At 30.5% G+C, this 17,311-nt stretch overlaps 2 protein-coding genes across 3 annotated transcripts; both read right to left on the bottom strand.

Moving 5' to 3' along the window:
* Positions 1-260: 260 nt before the first annotated feature.
* Positions 261-5,309, bottom strand: LOC145763677 (uncharacterized). The gene is made up of 8 exons (XM_082575181.1): positions 5,170-5,309; positions 4,262-4,457; positions 3,567-3,768; positions 2,972-3,216; positions 2,620-2,770; positions 2,328-2,549; positions 1,616-1,786; positions 261-1,109 (listed from the first exon to the last, which is right to left on the bottom strand). The coding sequence occupies exons 2-8, from the start codon at positions 4,453-4,455 to the stop codon at positions 330-332; spliced, it is 1,965 nt and encodes a 654-aa protein (XP_082431307.1). The 5' UTR covers positions 4,456-4,457; positions 5,170-5,309; the 3' UTR covers positions 261-329.
* A 1,108-nt stretch (positions 5,310-6,417) lies between these two features.
* Positions 6,418-15,713, bottom strand: LOC145763675 (gap junction beta-1 protein-like). 2 transcript variants are annotated; one of them, XM_082575177.1, is made up of 10 exons: positions 15,574-15,713; positions 15,306-15,396; positions 13,465-13,577; positions 11,500-11,634; positions 11,145-11,249; positions 10,705-10,812; positions 9,389-9,577; positions 8,868-8,989; positions 8,595-8,749; positions 6,418-7,167 (listed from the first exon to the last, which is right to left on the bottom strand). In XM_082575177.1, exons 1-10 carry the CDS (start codon positions 15,604-15,606, stop codon positions 7,055-7,057), a joined length of 1,164 nt encoding a protein of 387 aa, XP_082431303.1. In that variant the 5' UTR covers positions 15,607-15,713; the 3' UTR covers positions 6,418-7,054. The 2 variants fall into 2 exon arrangements, with proteins under 2 accessions (XP_082431303.1, XP_082431304.1); XM_082575178.1 differs by lacking the exon at positions 15,574-15,713 and adding an exon at positions 15,459-15,497 and having other exon boundaries at positions 11,503-11,634.
* Positions 15,714-17,311: the final 1,598 nt, after the last annotated feature.

The following is a 17,311-nucleotide window of genomic DNA, read 5'->3' as shown; positions in this document are numbered from 1 at the left end:
ACAAATAAAAATAAATTTGTGATATCTTTTTACTTCTATTATTACTCATAAAAATTTACAAAATACCATAAAAAATGAAAAACAAAAAAATCATGATTTTTAAAACAGTTTAAGATAACTAAAACAAAAATTCAAATGTTTAAAACTTAATAAACTTTAATTTTTATGCAACATTTCATAATAATAAAATAAATTTAATTTTTTAAACGTAAATATAAGATTAACCAAAAACAAAAAACAATTTACTACTTAGGCTACAACTCTAAATTTAGCTACTAAGCTAATCAAATATAAATTGTCATTTCATTTAAACAACCTCACCTTTAAAATTAACTCATAGAGTAAGTAATGTTTGAGGGTATATCCCCCTTAGATGTTTCCTGTGAGGAAGGGGGAGGAGCTATAGTTTGATTGACAGGTGGGAGTTCGCTGGCAGGTACAAAATATGATCCACGATCTGAGGTTAAAATATACGGCGCAGAAACTGGCCGAGTCGTCCGTTGTTCTTGCTGTTCTGCCTCACTAGTCACAGCCATAGACATTAGCGGAGTAATTTGTCGTATCCCTGTCGTCGTGGTAACCCCAGAGCTTGGTTGCTGGGCAAATCTAAAGACCTGGTTGCTAGGGAGGGTGATCGAGGGTTGTTGTTGTTGATCTTTCTTTACTTTCTTGTTTGAGGCTGAAGGGGAGTTCCCAGGGGACACCCCCTGCATATGGACTTTCATGTGTTTATCCAGATGCCATCGTGTGACGAAATATTTGCCGCACTGTTTGCACATGTCTGCCTCCCCCGTGTGGATCTTTTCGTGCTGATCGAGATACCACTTGGTGGCAAAACGTTTATCGCAGTATTTACAACAATGAGCTCGTTCAACTTGTTGTTGTTGTTGTTGCTGTTGATTAGTTTGTATTTGTTGTTGTGGCTGTTGAACTCTTCTTTGTTGTTGTTGTTGAATCTGTGGCAAATGTTGTTGCTGCTGTTGTTGTGGTTGTTGTAGGTGTTGTACCTGGTGTTGTTGAATGATTTGTTGTTGTGGTTTTTCTTGTATTTGTTGTTGTAGGATCGGGTGACTATGTAAGGTGGAATCCCCAATTTGTGGGACAAGGGCCTGAGATGTTTTATAAAATCAAGAAATTAATAAACATTATTGTTCTATTACCATTTAATTTTGCCCAGTCAATAGCCCAGCCTAAAGCCTGCATTTTAATTAATGTGATATGGGCGCAACTCTCAACTAACATATGTCAATTTACCTGCACACCACAAATGGTAGTTTATAAAGTCATGGCAGTTTTCTTAAACTGGACGTACATAAATAAATTTGCAACTGAGCCTTATTGTAGAAATATAAATTTTTAAGTAAGTTGGTTTAGAAATGACAAAAAAATTTGGATTAAAAAAACTTATTATTATTCAAACTTAAAAAATAAAACAAAATATTAGAATTTTGGGACTAGGCTTTATTTTAAAAGTATAAATTTTTAAAAAGTTGGACAACTTAGAAATGACAAAAAAATTAAATTTGGATTAAAAAAACTTATTTTATTTTTTCATTTTTTTAACTTAAAAAATGACAAATATTTGAAAAACAAAAAATTTGAATTTTATTCTTACCAGTTGTGGCAGCGAAGCCATTACAGGGGTGATAAGTTGAGTTCCCCCTAACATGTGCTGCCCACTAATGGCCACTGGGGCAATGGGGTCACATCGGGTCCCAAGTTGTTTGTTACAAAATTTACAAACATGAAATGGGGTGCTGGGTTGGGGTTCGATCAAAACCATCGTCTAAAAAAATAAAAGTTTGGAATTAAAAAAACTTTCACTCCAATAAACTTAATGGAATAATTAAAATTAAAAATTTCTAATTAAAAGCCCTTTTTCTTAATGTAAACAACGTTTAAGAAATAAAGTTTGTGTAGGGTGATATTTCTAAATACCGAAAGAGATTAGAACAATTCAAATAAAGAAGAAAATCAAGTTATCTAAAGTAGCTTAAAGGAAAGTACCAAAAGAAAAATAACAAAAGTACCAAAAACTACTAAAAAGGACCAAGAAAAACACCAAAAGTACCAAAAACTACCAAAACGACCAAGAAAAATACCAAAAAGACCAAGAAAAATACCAACAGTACCAGGAAAATATCAAACAAACCAAGAAAAACACCAAAAATTCCAAAAACTACTAAAAAGACCAAGAAAAATACAGAAAAGACTAAGAAAAATACCAAAAGTACCAAGAAAAATACCAAAAAATACCAGAAGAAAAATACCAAAAGTCCCAATAGCAATAAGTAACAAATATTGAGTTTTGAAAATATTAAAGTTACCTGTTGTGGCAGAAGTTGTTGATTGTTTTGTAAGTTGACTTGCTGTTTGTTGATAAAACTTTGTTGTTGTTGCAAACTATTTGGAATCTGTTGTTGTTGCTGTTGATTGACTTGTTGGGTCACCTGTTGTTGTTGATTCACTTGTTGCTGCTGTTGAGGTTGTTGTTGTTGTTGTTGTGGAGCCGGAGCAAGGGTCATGACAGGTGTTGTGACAGCGGACACCTAATTAAAATTTTTTTTTAATTTAAAAATTTCCAAAAATATTTTTCAAAAAAAAATGCTATTTAAAAACCTGAATCGACTTTTGTTGTATTTGTTGAACAGGTTGTTGTTGCTGTTGTTGTTCTGTATTGTTGTTGTTGCTGTTGATTCTTGTGCAAATCTTCTCATGCCGAATCGCGTTGTATTTTGAGCTAAAATAATTTCCACAAAACCGACAATATCTAAAAAAAATAAAAAAAACATAAATTTGGGTTCTTTTCATCATAAATTTACATCAGAATTATGAATCATAATTTAAATCATATATATCATAAATTTTTAATTTAAATTTTATTGGTACTTAAATTTTGTACATGTTTATGTTAGAACGATAAAAAGTGACAAAAAAATTAAAAACAAATTTTTTTGTTAAATATTTTTACCTTTCAGGTTTCCCAAGTGGTGGAGGGGGGCCTTGGGTCATAAGAACCCCGTTTGTTACGGGTTGTGACACAACAATTGGGTCACAAGGGTTATGGAACAACTTTTCGTGCCGGATTACGTTCCATTTTGTACTAAACTCCTTCGCACAATATTTACAAATATGAACTCGTTTTCCGTGCCCGTGATAAACCAAAGGTTTGGTTTGAACTTGCTGTTGTTGCTGCTGCTGCTGCTGTAGTTGGGGCTAAAGAGTTAATTTTAAATATAAAGGAGGTTATGATTTTACAATATTTGCAAATAATTAAAGATTACCAGAAGCCTAATAAATACACTTGAAAATTAGGATTTCAAAATCATTTCATAATAGCTAATTGGCAATCTATGTATGCTCAATTTAAAGACCTTAAAATATTTAAAAACTGCCATTTGTGGTGGGCAGGTTAATTATTGTTAACAAATAAAAGTTAAAAGTTGCACCCATATTATGACAACCAAAAACCAGATCAGATAGCAAATAATCAACAAGTTGAAACCACTAAAATAAGTTTAAATAATAAGAAAACTTTATTTTTTCACTTATCACAGAATCTTCACCTTGTTGCACTTCTTAAGATGTCTAGCAGCTCCTTCCTGGGTTGCGAAGGATTTGTAGCAGAAAAGACAATGATAACTCTTGCTTGCATCCTTCTGTTGAGTATTTGTTTGTTGCTGTTGTTGTTGTTGCTGTTGTAATTGTTGTTGTGCAATGTTGTTCGAGTTTAATTTGCAAATTTTTTCATGTCTTGCCACATTGTATCTAGAAAGAAATTAAATAATAAAAAAACAGTTAATTAAAGAAACAAAATTTTAATTTATGTCTGGTACTACTAGATATTTAGATCTAAACATAGAGTAATATTTGTTACCCTGACCCAGTTTGATTTGACTTTGGCAGTTTTAAATAATATATATATATATATAATATAACTTCCTGATAAAAAGCTGCTTATTAAGTAATGGCTCAGCAGAAATTCATATGGTTAATAGCACTTGACTCAAGGGTGCTCCAGCATGAGAGCAGTAGGGATCGAACCCAGTACTTCATGTAGTGAAGTTGTGACCGTTACACCATGCTGCTGGTCAAATCAAAATTAAATTTATATGCTGTATATACAAAGTTGTAAAGACATCTGTTTATTAAATTAAGGTCATGTTTTGCTTAAGTGATTTTTATTAACCTTTTGGTGAACCACTCGATTTTAAAAATAATTTTTAAATCAATTTTTTTTTTTTTAAACTTAAAGTTTTACCTTGAACTGAAAGTTTTGTTGCAATATTGACATTGATGTTGTTTGACCTCTGGTGACCTTACTGTAGCAGGGGTCACGACCTGTCGTGGAACAATATTGAGGGATGACATTGTGGGATTGAGGGACACCGTGTAAACCCCATTGTTGTTAGGGTTAGGATTGCCAGGGTTACCGGGGTTCGCTAACATGTTCATATCTGGAACGAAATTAAATAATTTTAACTGAAATAAATTTAATACCAGCAGCGTGGTGTAGTGGTAAGAACACTTGCTACACCACCATAAGGTCGTGGGTTCAATAAACAGTATGAACTCCTGCTGAGCCAATACTTAATTAGCAGTATAATTATCGGGCAATTTTAATCTATAATATCCCAAACTGCCACAGGCAACTCGAGACTCGGTCGAAGTAACAAATGTTACTCTATGTTTAGGTCCCGCATTCGACCTTTCCACATCAAGGATAAAGACATACATAAACAACAACAAAAAATTAAATTAATCATCATGCGTAATTGAAAACTTGAAATATATATATATAAAAAATTATTACAGACTTTATTTAAAAAAAAGGATTGTTAAAGTGGGTAAAAATAACAATGTTTATGTTTAAAATGCTTCATTAAAACACAAAATCAAATATTTATTTTTTATTTGCAAAGTTCTAAGTTAAAGGAGGTTTTATTTTTTTTAAATTCAAAAAAATTTCAAAAAGTTATCATGTCAGTTGTGAAACTTATTAAAAATTGGAAAAAAAGTTAAATTTAGTTCAAAAAAAAAAGTTGAACAAAAAAAATTTAACAATTGTTTGAAAAAAATGAAAAATGTTATTTGAGAGTTAAACAATTCTTTTAAAAATTATCTTGTTTGTTGTTAATAATAAAATAAATATTTTCAAAAATCTCTTACTTTTCCCGTTTTTATTTAAGCAAGAGTGTCCTCACCAGATCACAAATAAAAATCTCGATATTATGTTTGTTTCTTTATTCTAAAACTCTTCGCCGAGCAAGATTAGGAGAATCGTTTCTTATTGTCGAGTGTCTATGACGTCACAAACACCATACATACCCGCTTATTTTTCTAAATATTTGGAAAATCGATTAAAATTTGAAAATTATTTCAATTTAAACACATTTAATCGCAGTTCCCTCGTATATATTTGCTTTAATTTAGTAAATGCTGCTAATTATTGTTAAAAAACGTGCTTTTTTAGTTTAATTCTGCGCTAAAGAGGCAAAAAAAACGAATTTCTTGCGCAACTTCTCGTCGATAAAAACGCCTTTCTCTTTACATTGAGCAAAATGGCGCCCGCCCTCAAAGAGCTCAGAAAATCCAAAAATTTGCCAAAACTTCCGCGCGTTTTTAATCTGTTTATAAGCCATAAAAACTTCAAAAAACTACTGAAATAAGATCTACAGATGATCTTATAACATATTAGATAAAAAATAATTAATAAAAGTTGCTATTTTTTGTATTAAAAGCTAAAAAGTTTAATTAAAAGAAATAACGAAATTTCGCTTTTGCTGAAACGAACGCGGAGATGAAAATTGAGGAATAAGAGAGATGAAATCAACCAAGCAAATCGCGTGGTAAACGGAAAGAAATATTTTTGAGGTTAACCTCTTTTGGTTAATTTTAAAACCAGAAATAAATTTAATTTTAATTTAGCAACTTATTTTATACGCATCTTGGTAATAATAGAATGTAATTTTGCATTTTTTTTATTTTGTTAAAATTCTTGATTTACTTAGGCGTATTGCTAAAAGACATTAATACAGTTCATTAAATTGATTTTGTCATTTTTCCCGTCGCATTGTTGTAATATTAATTGTATATCGTATTTATTATTAACTTTTATCAGTGCGCGAAAAATCAAAATAAAATAAATAAAAAAAATTTTTATAATAATACAAAATAAAATCTTTTAGATGAAGATTAATAAACAAAAAAATAGGCCTTTAAAAATAAAAAAAAATCGGTTGGAATGCAAAGGCAAATTAGTAAGCGGTTTAATAGTAAATTACTATTAGCCAAATAGACAAAACATTGTTTATTTAGTGACACAAATTACCTAATGAAAAATATATAAAAGTCTCTAATTTATAATCTTTGCATTTAAATTAAAAAAATATTAATGTTAATTAATTAAGACAAAAAAGTTTTCAATTTTTAATTTTATTTACAGAAATGAATTGCAGTAATGTCATTAACTACTGCACAACAAAAAAATCAAATTAAAGTTTTTAATTAACAAAAAATCTAAATAATACAAAAAATATGATTAGCTTTTATAGTAGCTGCTAATAATTAATTGGCGCGAAATTCAAATAAAAACATTATTGTGGATACGTCATAATACAAATTGTTACTGTATAGAAAACAGTGTTTTGGGAATGAATCTGGTAAAAGGCAAATTTACACAAAGCAGCAAACCCAAAAATATTTTGAATATTTTTCGAGCAATCTTTAAGGCAATATGACGTCACAATAAGAGTAGATAGTTTTGCACATTTCGTCTCGGTGGCACTTTCTTTATAAAACTTAAGGCAAAATAATTAAAAAATCGTTTTTTAAACCAAAAATTGCAATTTAAAAAAGCAGCAAAATAAGATTCTAGCGAGCATGTTATAGTCAGCACAGCAAAATTTTAAGGATCGTGTTAAAGTTTGCACAATGTCGGATTGGAATGAAAAATAATGACGTCATAAGTAGAAATAAATGACATCACAATGCTGAAAAAACTAAAAAAAGCACCGGAAAATATTTGGTCATTGTACAAGAGTTTCCAAATAATTTAAAAACTTTTAACAGAAGCGGTTTCGGACATATTTTCTTTTCGATCCATCTCGTCCTCTCTTCGTTCGATCTGGACATGTTTTTCAGCGGCCGAGTTAGAGTTAGGGTAACCTGGAAATAGGTAAATTTTAGTTATTTTGTTGTACAAAAATAGTTGAACAAGAGTATTTGTAATTTATCTTGATGGAATTTTATTGAAGCCCAGTTTTTAAAGGTATATATATTGAGTTAACAAGCTTATTTTTTAATGTTTTATTGAAAAAAAACATGCTGTTGTGTTGTTTTTGAGCTATCTATAAACACCAGGCTAAAGGGCGAATAATGTGGCATTGGTGCGAACAGCAGGGTACGAATTAACGTTTAAAAAACGATTCGCTAAAAATGAGGTCGCATTTTTAGAGTAATTATTAGGTCCAAGTCATAATCTTCGTTTTTTTGTATCACTTGACGAGTTGCGTGGCATTTTTTAAATGTAACGTATTGTTAAACAATCGTTAAGAATATTTTGCACGAAAAACGAGACATTTTTAATTCTTTTAAGGCTGTGTTATGCATTTAAAAAATTGCGCAACAACTGAACGATCTCGGGAGCGAAATTTACGCATTGCCAAAACATGGAAAGTTATTGTTATTAAATGCCCTATAGTAACCTACATTTACGCAGGATTATGTTGATGTAATTGAATTAGTGTGAAACCGGTGTAAAATAGATCGTAAAAATATACACGAGAGTTTTATCACTGCCTGAACCTTTTTTGGTTGATTCGCTATTTCTATGATATTTGTAAAAAACGATTCGCTAATTTTAAAAAACGATTCGCTTTTAGCGAATAGCGACCCGTTATTTCGTTCCCTGAACAGTGTGGCAACTTTTGGTTATTTTGATGTACGATAATAGTTAGACAAAAGTATTTGTAATTTAACTTGATTACAATTTTATTACAGCCTTAGATTTTTATTCAAACTAATTTGCATTTATATGTTTTTTATGTCACTTCAAGGTGATAGTTTTTATTTTGTTGGAAAGGGTTTTGTTGTGAATTTTTTAAGCTATCTGTAAACGCAAGGGTGAATAGTGTTTCATTTATAAGACTTAAACTCAAAATCTGACTAAAGGCCCGTTCACACGGCGTACGCAACGTAACGTAAGATTTCGCAACCATTTAAAATGAACAGAGTCGTTCACACGTACGAAAGTTTGCGTAAGTTACGTAAGATTTCGTAAGCGGTATACTTTTATTAGATATTTTGTATTTGTTAATCCCTAGAACTCGTAGAGTTACGTAACGCAACGCTACCTTGTCGTGTGAACAGGGATTAACAACAAAACGCTATATATTATTAGAGGAAATGGGTGTGCTGTTGTGACGTGTTTAAGCTATCTATAAACGCCAGACCAAAACCAAGAAGTGTAAAATAAGTGCGGTTCGAACCCGAAACCTTTCTGCTTGTAAGAAGATGCCATGAGTATATCACACTGATGGACATTAAATTTTACGAAATCTCAACCCGCAAGTGGGCGATAAAGATCAACTTACGATTTTGAATTCGAACAGGCACCGCCAAACTTGGGTAAAATCCGTTGCCATGTCGGGGTTCGTCATAATACTTGTTGCTAGGGGCAGATGGGGCAGTGTGGTAGAAAACCGATTCGTTACGTTGGTGAGTGTTCGGCGCTCGGAACAAGTTCTTTCTGTGACGTCATAATAAAAAAATTAAAAAATGTTATTTTTAAATATTTAAAAACTTTTTAATAAATAAATTAATTAAAGTAATTAAAACAAATTTTATAATTAATTAATTTCTCCGACCTTCGGTTTGATTTCTGTCCTTTCACGAATCTCCTGATCGCGATGACAACCAACTCACAACAACAAAGCAAGAAGCAGATTCCACTCAGTATGGTCATGTAACACAGGAACACAGTTTTCTCCTGGAACACAAAATTAATTTATTAACAAAAAACAATAAAATAATATTTTTTACATAAAAGCAATACTACCAACTTAAAAAAAATCGTTTTTTTAATTTTACGCGACACAATTAAAATGAAAATGACGTCATATAATATTAGACAACGCCAATACAAACTGCAAAATATCAATGTAGTTACGATACGTCACAATTACAAAAAAATATGTCAATATAACGTCATCAAATAACACAAACAACGTGTTGCGAAATTTTGACGTAATTCACGATGACACATTTAAAAAAACGATGGTAATATGACGTCATCAAAATAACACACAATGACGTTCGCATAACATCGACAAAATTACGATGACGTCACAAATAAAAAACACTTTATTATTATGACGTCATAACTTACGAAAGGTCGCGACACCCAGCACGGAACGAAGCCCCCGTCTCTGACATGCATGGTACAAGCGTCGTACACTTCAGTACCGGGGTCACCTTGGCAGATATACATGGCTGGGACCCGGATGGTGAGGAAGTAGATCGGGTTGGAACTCTGAGGACAAAGTGGGTCTTCCGGATGGTGTATGCAGGTTGGATCCTGGTGGGAATAAAGAGATTGGTGAAGTGGTTTTTAAGGATGAATATTTGTTAATTAATTAATTAAATATAATTGGAATTTTAACTTGAAAATACCATCGAATTCTTGTAAAAATAAAGGAGGTTGGTGAAGTGGCTTTTTAAGGATGAAGATTTAATAATTAATTAATTAAAAATAATTTAAATATTAATTTAAAAATGCCATAGAATTCTTGTAAAATAAAAAGTTTGGTAAAGTGGTTTTTAAAGTTAATATTTGTTAACTAATTAATTAAAACATAATTTAAATTTAATCCCCAAAATACGATTTCTGGGCAAAAGTGTTTTTTATTATTAATTTTATTATAAAAATTCATTAAAAAGCGATTTATAAAAAAGGAATAAAGATTGTTCGACATCAGACATTTAATTTGGTTGTTTGTTGTCGAAAGTTCAATAAATATCCGATTAAAACAAATTGAAAGCCCTGAGGGCAGCGAGATTGTGATCTTAAAACTAAAAACATGTAATAGCGGTTGTGACTCTGTTGTGACAAACGTCAGCGTTGTGACCGCAAGACAGGTCGTGACGCACGCCATGGCCACAAAACGTGACTGGATATTTAATTGATTGGATCTCAGACTATACAATTAAATCACAATTTGTTGTAAAATGAATGTGAGACAAAAATTTGTCGTATAACTTTAGCATAAATGTTGCCGTTTTTCCAGGTTTAATTCTTATTTTAAGGCAACGTAACAGCCTAAACATAATGTGGTCGAATGTAAGTCTAAAGCGCAACCTAAACATAGAGTAACATCAGTTAACCCGACCCAGTCTCGAGTTGACTGTGGCAGTTTGGGATATTATAGATTATAATTGTCTGGTAATTATGCTGCTGATTAAGTGCTGACTCAGCAGGAGTTCACACCGTTTATAGCGCCTTACTCAAGGGCGCTACAGCATAAAAGCAGTGAGGATTAAACCTAGAACCTTGCGAAGCTAAGTGTTCATAACGCCTTACCCAGGGGCGCTACAGCATGAAAGCAGTAGGAATCGAACCTAAGACCCTAAATAGTGAAGAGTGACATAAACCTTACACCGGTTTAACGTTAATGTTATTATTAGTAACATAAACATTTAACTTACCATAAGTTTAAAGAGCTGGTAGCCAAGGTAAATAAACAAACCTTCCATCACCAATCTAACAATAACCGAGATAAAATAAGCGAAGTGGATCTTGTTGGTAAGTGGAACCTAAAAAACAAAATATTTACATTTTTTTTTACAATTTTAAACCGACCAAATTCAGTTATATCCATTTTAAAACTTGAATTTTTAAGCTTTAGAGACAGAGTTCAAATTTCACTTGACCCAATCAATCAAAAACGTAAACAAAAATGGACTTTGATCAGAATTGTTAAAATCAAACAATTTAAATATTAAACTTTAAAAACAAATATAAGCATTAAAGGAACTAAAATATATTAATTAAATAATTAATAAAAAAAGACAAACAAAAAAGACAAAACACTATTTAAAAAAATAAATAAAAATTTCTGATCCAAGGTCCCTAGTTCGAATCTTACCTCTTTCATTTCGTTTCCAGAATAAATTCTCTTCACTTTTACGTTCCCGATGCTCTTCTTTCTTCGCGACATCTTGCGGAAATCTCTCTCGGCTTCATGGTTTCCCTAAAATTATTTGAAATTAATTTCCAGTGTTTCCAAATAATAAACTTATTTAAATTTTTAGGAGTTACGACATTTATATAAGTTTTTTATTGGAAAGAGTAATCATAACAAAATTCTACTTTTAAATTTAATTTTTAGGTAGTCTTAACAGTAATAATGAATATTATTTAACACAAAAAGTATTAATTTAAACTTTTAAAATAAAAAAAAAATAAAATTGCTGTGACCGGGATTCGAACCCTACACTTACCGCGATCGAATTTTCTCCCTCCCCGTCCTCCAAAGCTTTCAATTTTTCCTCAGATGTTTTAAGTTTTTGAATTTCACCGGAAACATACATGGAATAAAAATGGAAGAAGACGGTAGGTGTCGCTACAGCCAACAACTTAAAACAAAAAATGTTTTGTTAATTTTTGTTAATTAGGAATTGGTAGTGTGGTATACTGATCATGGCATTAAAATACAGGTCAAAAGGCTCCGGGTTCGAACCGCGCCAATGCCACACTAATCTCCCTTGAACCCGGCGTTTACAGATAGCTTAAACACGTCCCAAACCGCACATCCTTACCCAATAAAAATAAAAAAAACCAATCTTTAAGAGAATATAGAAAAAAGTTATTTAGTCCGGATCATTGTATTAAATTATGAGCCAAATGGTTTTGGGTTTGAGCCGCACTAATGCCACATTTTTAGAACGTTAGTTGTGTGTTTACGGATAGCTCAAACACGTACCAATACCAACACACCCTTACCAAATAAATTTGTTTTAACGACGTTTTTTTAACTTTTAATTTAACAATTTTAAAAACTAAATAAAACTATTTTAAAACAACAAGTATTAATGCCTAAAAACACCTTATTCGGGAACAATCAACTTATCTGTGACGTCATAAAGATATCTCGGAAACGTTTAAAGATTAATCGGAATAAGGAGTTAGTAAATATCTTGTTAACAGATAAGATAAAATTTTAATTATTTTGAAACAAGTTCTGTAATTTTAAGTATTGGAAAACTGTTTACAAGTATTTTAATTAACTAATTATTTAATTAAAAATTAAATTTGGGTATTGTTATGTTTATTATATTAAACTAATGTAAATTATTTTTTAATTCATTTTTATTTATTTTTAAACAACTTTAGGACTTTTTTTCAGTTATAAATATAAAATCTATATTAAAAGATTAATTTTTGCTTTAATTTTAAATTCAAATCCTGTTTTTACAAATTTTCAAGGCCAAGAGTTTAAAATAAATGTTTTTATGTTTACAAGAAGATTAAGCTTATCCCTTTAGGCTAAAAACTTTTAATTGTTTTGTCATAAAAGTGATTCATTATTGGATTGTTTAAAATTATTATTATTCAACTTTTGTGACTTTATAATACGCCCATTTTATCCTGCGCAGTAGAGTTCTGCGCATCTTAGTGTATCCGTTATAGCCCGAAGCAAAATAAAATTAAAAGAAAATAAATAAAGGTTGTAATTATATAAAAATGTAGACATTTAAATACTTGTAAAAATAACTTTAAGAGAAAATTAATTTTTTTATGAAACTTTCACTTAATAATATTGACAAGACTTATAATTAAGCCGACTGTGATGTAATAATGAGAATTGGTGACGTGACAATAACTTTAAAGTTCAAAGTGGTTGTAAGTGTTTGAATTTTTGACCAGTTGTAAGAAACGATTTTTTTGTAAAAATTAAAATAAATTTAAAATGTATTAAAACTTTACTAAAAAGTGATTAAATTTAAATTCAAGATGTTATTACAAAATTAAAATTTTAATTAATTTAAAACAAAAAACGGTCAAATTGAAACTGTAAAAAAATTATTTTATTTAAAAAAAATGTTTTAAAATATATTTTTAATAAATTTAGATTTTAATGACTTAGTTTTAAACAAATAATGGTCAAAATTTAAATGTAAAAGTAAACATTAATTTAAAAATAAGTCAAAATTTAAATAAAATGGAGCTTAGTAAACGTATGTTATAAATATATGTGTATGACCATTTTATACTCCTACAAAATAAATAAAACTGCCATTTGTGGTGCGCAGGTAAATTATTGTGAGCAAGTATTAGTTGAAATTTGTCACCATATAACAACAATTCAAAAGCCGACCGTGGATCAGGATAACGACTAATTAAACTAATTAACCTTAATTAATAATTAAAAATGTTATTAAAATGCTGGAAAACTTTAATTTTACCTGGAAAGCCCAGAATCTCATATGCGAGATCTTAGCGAACTGATTATAACACATATTCGAACATCCAATCACATCAGTCGAACATTTAAAAGCAGACTGTTCATCACCGTACACTGTAACAATAACAACATTATTACGTCACAATGACATTGTGTTTTTTTGTTATATGACGTCATAATTTCGCGATGTTTTGTCACTTTACCCAAGACTACTTGAAAACGTGATTTCGAAATAAAATTCCCAGATTATGACGTCATCAAGTAGATTGTTTAACAAATAATTCAAACGCAATATTCGCGCAATAAATTGTGACGTAACAATTACAAAAATGCTGCAAGATTTAAAAGTTTTCGAAACAAAACAACTCGAAGTTTGCTCGACCATTGACAATGTGACGTCACAAAAAAACAAAACTTAGCGCATTGTGACGTCATAGTCGTATACGAGACCCTCAAGAATGGAAACAAAGAAAATTTCGAAGAAAGTTGAGAAGTGGTTCGATAAGTTTCGAAAACGAAAGTTTTGTTGTCATGGTGACAGTTTTATTGTTATGCATTCGTAACAATGCGGTCTATGACGTCATATTCAAATTTTGTTGACATAATAAATATTCAGTTGTTTAAAAATTCAAAAATATTAAACTACTAGATTCAAGTTTCGCAATACTAAATAAAGAACGAAAAGAACGGGATGTGGAAATGGTGTGGGACCGCATGTAAACGTTAACAAAAATTCGCGAAAAGCGGGACGACATTTTGTCCTTTACTGCGGGATAATACGGTATTTACCCAAAGGCCACGGGATGATGCGAAATCGAAAGGGTAAATTGAGAAAAGAATATAAAAATCCGTCTCTTTCCACATTCAGCGATTTTTTGTTAACGTTATATTTTCCTTATCCTGCATTTTAGTACCTCCCTTTCACGATAACTTTTAGTATTAAAGTTTTTATTTATAAAAACTATTTGTAATACAGGCGACGGAACACTACGTCATAACACTTAGTCGTTTTATCGAAAACTATTTGTTACACAGGCGACGAATACTACGTCATAACACTACGTCATAACACTTTGTCGTTTTATTGAAAACTATTTGTAAAAACAAAGTTTTATTTAATAAAGAAATTGTTAAAATATTTAAACTCTCTGAGATGAAAGATTAACAATTTTAAATTTTAAAACTTTCAGCTCGTAATAAAAAATTTAATTTAAAACAAAATTTTTTTTTTTACAACTTCGTCGAAAGTTCGCGACCCGAGAAACAACACAACTATTTACACGTCATAAACAACGCATTACTACGTCATAATTACAAATACGTCACAATCTAAAACTTTGTTTAATTTTAAAATACACAGTTGTGACGTAATCAGATTGGTCACGTGATGTCATTATTACGCAATAATTTCCAACATCGTGACGTCACGATAAGTCATATACCGGTCACGTGACTTAATATTCTGGAACGAAACGGAAACCGTGAAAATATCTCCAGAGATTCGCGAGAGTCGTTTGTTGATGACGTCACAAAGAGTTAAGTACCGCGCGACCCAGATTCTAGTTTATTCAGACACGGATTTAATATTTGGAGTGAAGTGACAATGGATTGACGCGATCGACGCAAAGACGACAAAAGAAAAACTTTTTCGCTTTGGAATTTTTCAAAAATTTGAATTTAAAAAAAAATTGTTTTGATAAAAAAATAATTAAAAACTTGTAGTCAAAAATTTGATTAAATTATCGTTTTATTGACCTAATAATTCAAAAAAGAATATAAAACCAAGTTACATAATTATAACATTATGACGTCATAAAGTTAACAAGTGAGTGCGATTCTTACCTGCTCCTCCTATTGTGACGACAACAATCAATCGAAATAAAAACACCAGAAGATACCAAAGTTGACCTAGAAATGTGCTGTACTTGGTCACCTGAATTAATTACCAAATTTTAATTAAATTAATTAATAATTACAACTTTGAAGTTAAATTACCTGCTCTGATATAACATAAGAGTAATCTTCTAGGTACATTTTGTGACAACTAATTGCTATTTTTTGGTTAAAACCAATTAGGTAATGGAAATAACATAAAAGAAATTGAATTTACCTGCTCGGATATCTTCTCTAGTAAATGCCACATCGTGTTAAGTTACAATTTAACTTGAAAATAAAAAACTGAGCTCAAATTTCAGTAGGTCACTAATTACTTTTCAAGGTTTAAAATTATATAAAAAAAGGATTTCTTGATTTTCTGTAAAATTAAATTAAATTTTATAGCTTACTTAATTTATTCAAAAACCTAAATGTCGTTTTTTATGAATAGAATTCTCTTAAAAGCCAATAAAATTTGACACAAAAATCTTAAGTAGACTAAACCAACAACCACTACACTGAATTGTTTCGTCACAATGAAAAAGAACGCGAAAACGCGGCGTTTGCGATGTCGAAAAACTTCTTCTGATTCTAATATCGCCCCAAGACTTGAATCAAAACAGAAAAAAAAAAACGAAAAAGGTTGAAAAATTCTTAACAACGAAGCCTTTAATTACTTTACGGCGAGGCTTTAAGTTGAATTAATTAAATAAATTAAAAGCCTAAATCAAGCGCTCTGTAATTACAAACTACGCCCTGTTTAAGCTACATGTTTAATACAACAAAAATTAGGCCATTTAAGACCAGTTCACAATCCTATTAGGAACATTTAAACAACTTTTACAGTACAATCTTATACAATAATAAATCCAAAATTTGTTCATAATTTCACAACTTTTTTCTGTTTTATGGGTGTTAATATATTTAAATATTTAATCAAAACTTCAAACTGTTAAAGGTGTTAAATTTAAATACCCAGCTACGATTAGACTGCTGTTTGGCGAATTAAAAAAACGCAAATTTCCCATAATTCGGGAGTCAAACGACCCGTGGTTTTGTAACAGCAAGATACTTTATAATTATTCACTAAATCTCGAAACTTAAACTCATAAACCCTTTTGCTTTGTTGTGGAATTAACTTTTCCCATGCTGAGAAACTGTAGAATAAGGTCAAAAAAAGGTCTTAATATAACAATATAAAAACAAATTTGGCTTACTGAAGCTACTGCTACATATTGCGGTTCGGTATCATATTACTGTATTTAATATTAACTAACTATCGGCTTAAGCAATATTCAGAAAAATCAAAACGTTTATCGAGCCATACATAGGCGCTTAAGTAAGTTGAAAAAATAAGCAATTTTAACAGGCATTTAAAAATCAAAAAAGCACAAATTTAGCTACAATAAACGACCTTAAATATACCTATACAGTTTGTATTGCTTATAAACTATGCTATGATTGATTCAGTATGTTATAAGTTACAAAAATTAGCCCAAAAAATTAAGTTTTACAGTCGGCGCCTTTACTTTATTTAAACTCCTTTAAATTGCTAGCTTCGGCCTGTTTTACAAATAGTTGCCAGTTTAAGAAACCTATCATTTATCTCTTTATATCAGGCCATGTTACTGCACTTTATCTGAGATTACAGCCTTTTATGTGAAAATCACATCTGCTGTTTGTTACAAACAGTAATTTTGAAAGCTTTTCTTTTTTACAAAACTTGAAATAACTAGCTTACTGCTTCAGAACTGTATTTTCTTTTTCTTTTATGCATTCCAGACTGCTTACCAGCTTCTTTATTAAGCTTACGCATCAGTAAAAATCGAATACACAATTCGGTTGACCAATTTAAGCTCTATAGAAGTTAATTTCGGAATTGGGTTAACTTTAATTTTGTTTACTGTTTAGATAATCTGTTTTATTTTAGTCTCACGCCCTACTAATATTATATTGCGATGTATTTTCTTCTA

This window comes from Corella eumyota, chromosome 1, assembly GCF_963082875.1.
Source record: "Corella eumyota chromosome 1, kaCorEumy4.1, whole genome shotgun sequence".
In the NCBI taxonomy this organism is placed as follows: domain Eukaryota; kingdom Metazoa; phylum Chordata; class Ascidiacea; order Phlebobranchia; family Corellidae; genus Corella; species Corella eumyota.
Note: the sequence above shows the minus strand (reverse complement) of the source record. Positions and strands in the feature narration are given on the sequence as shown.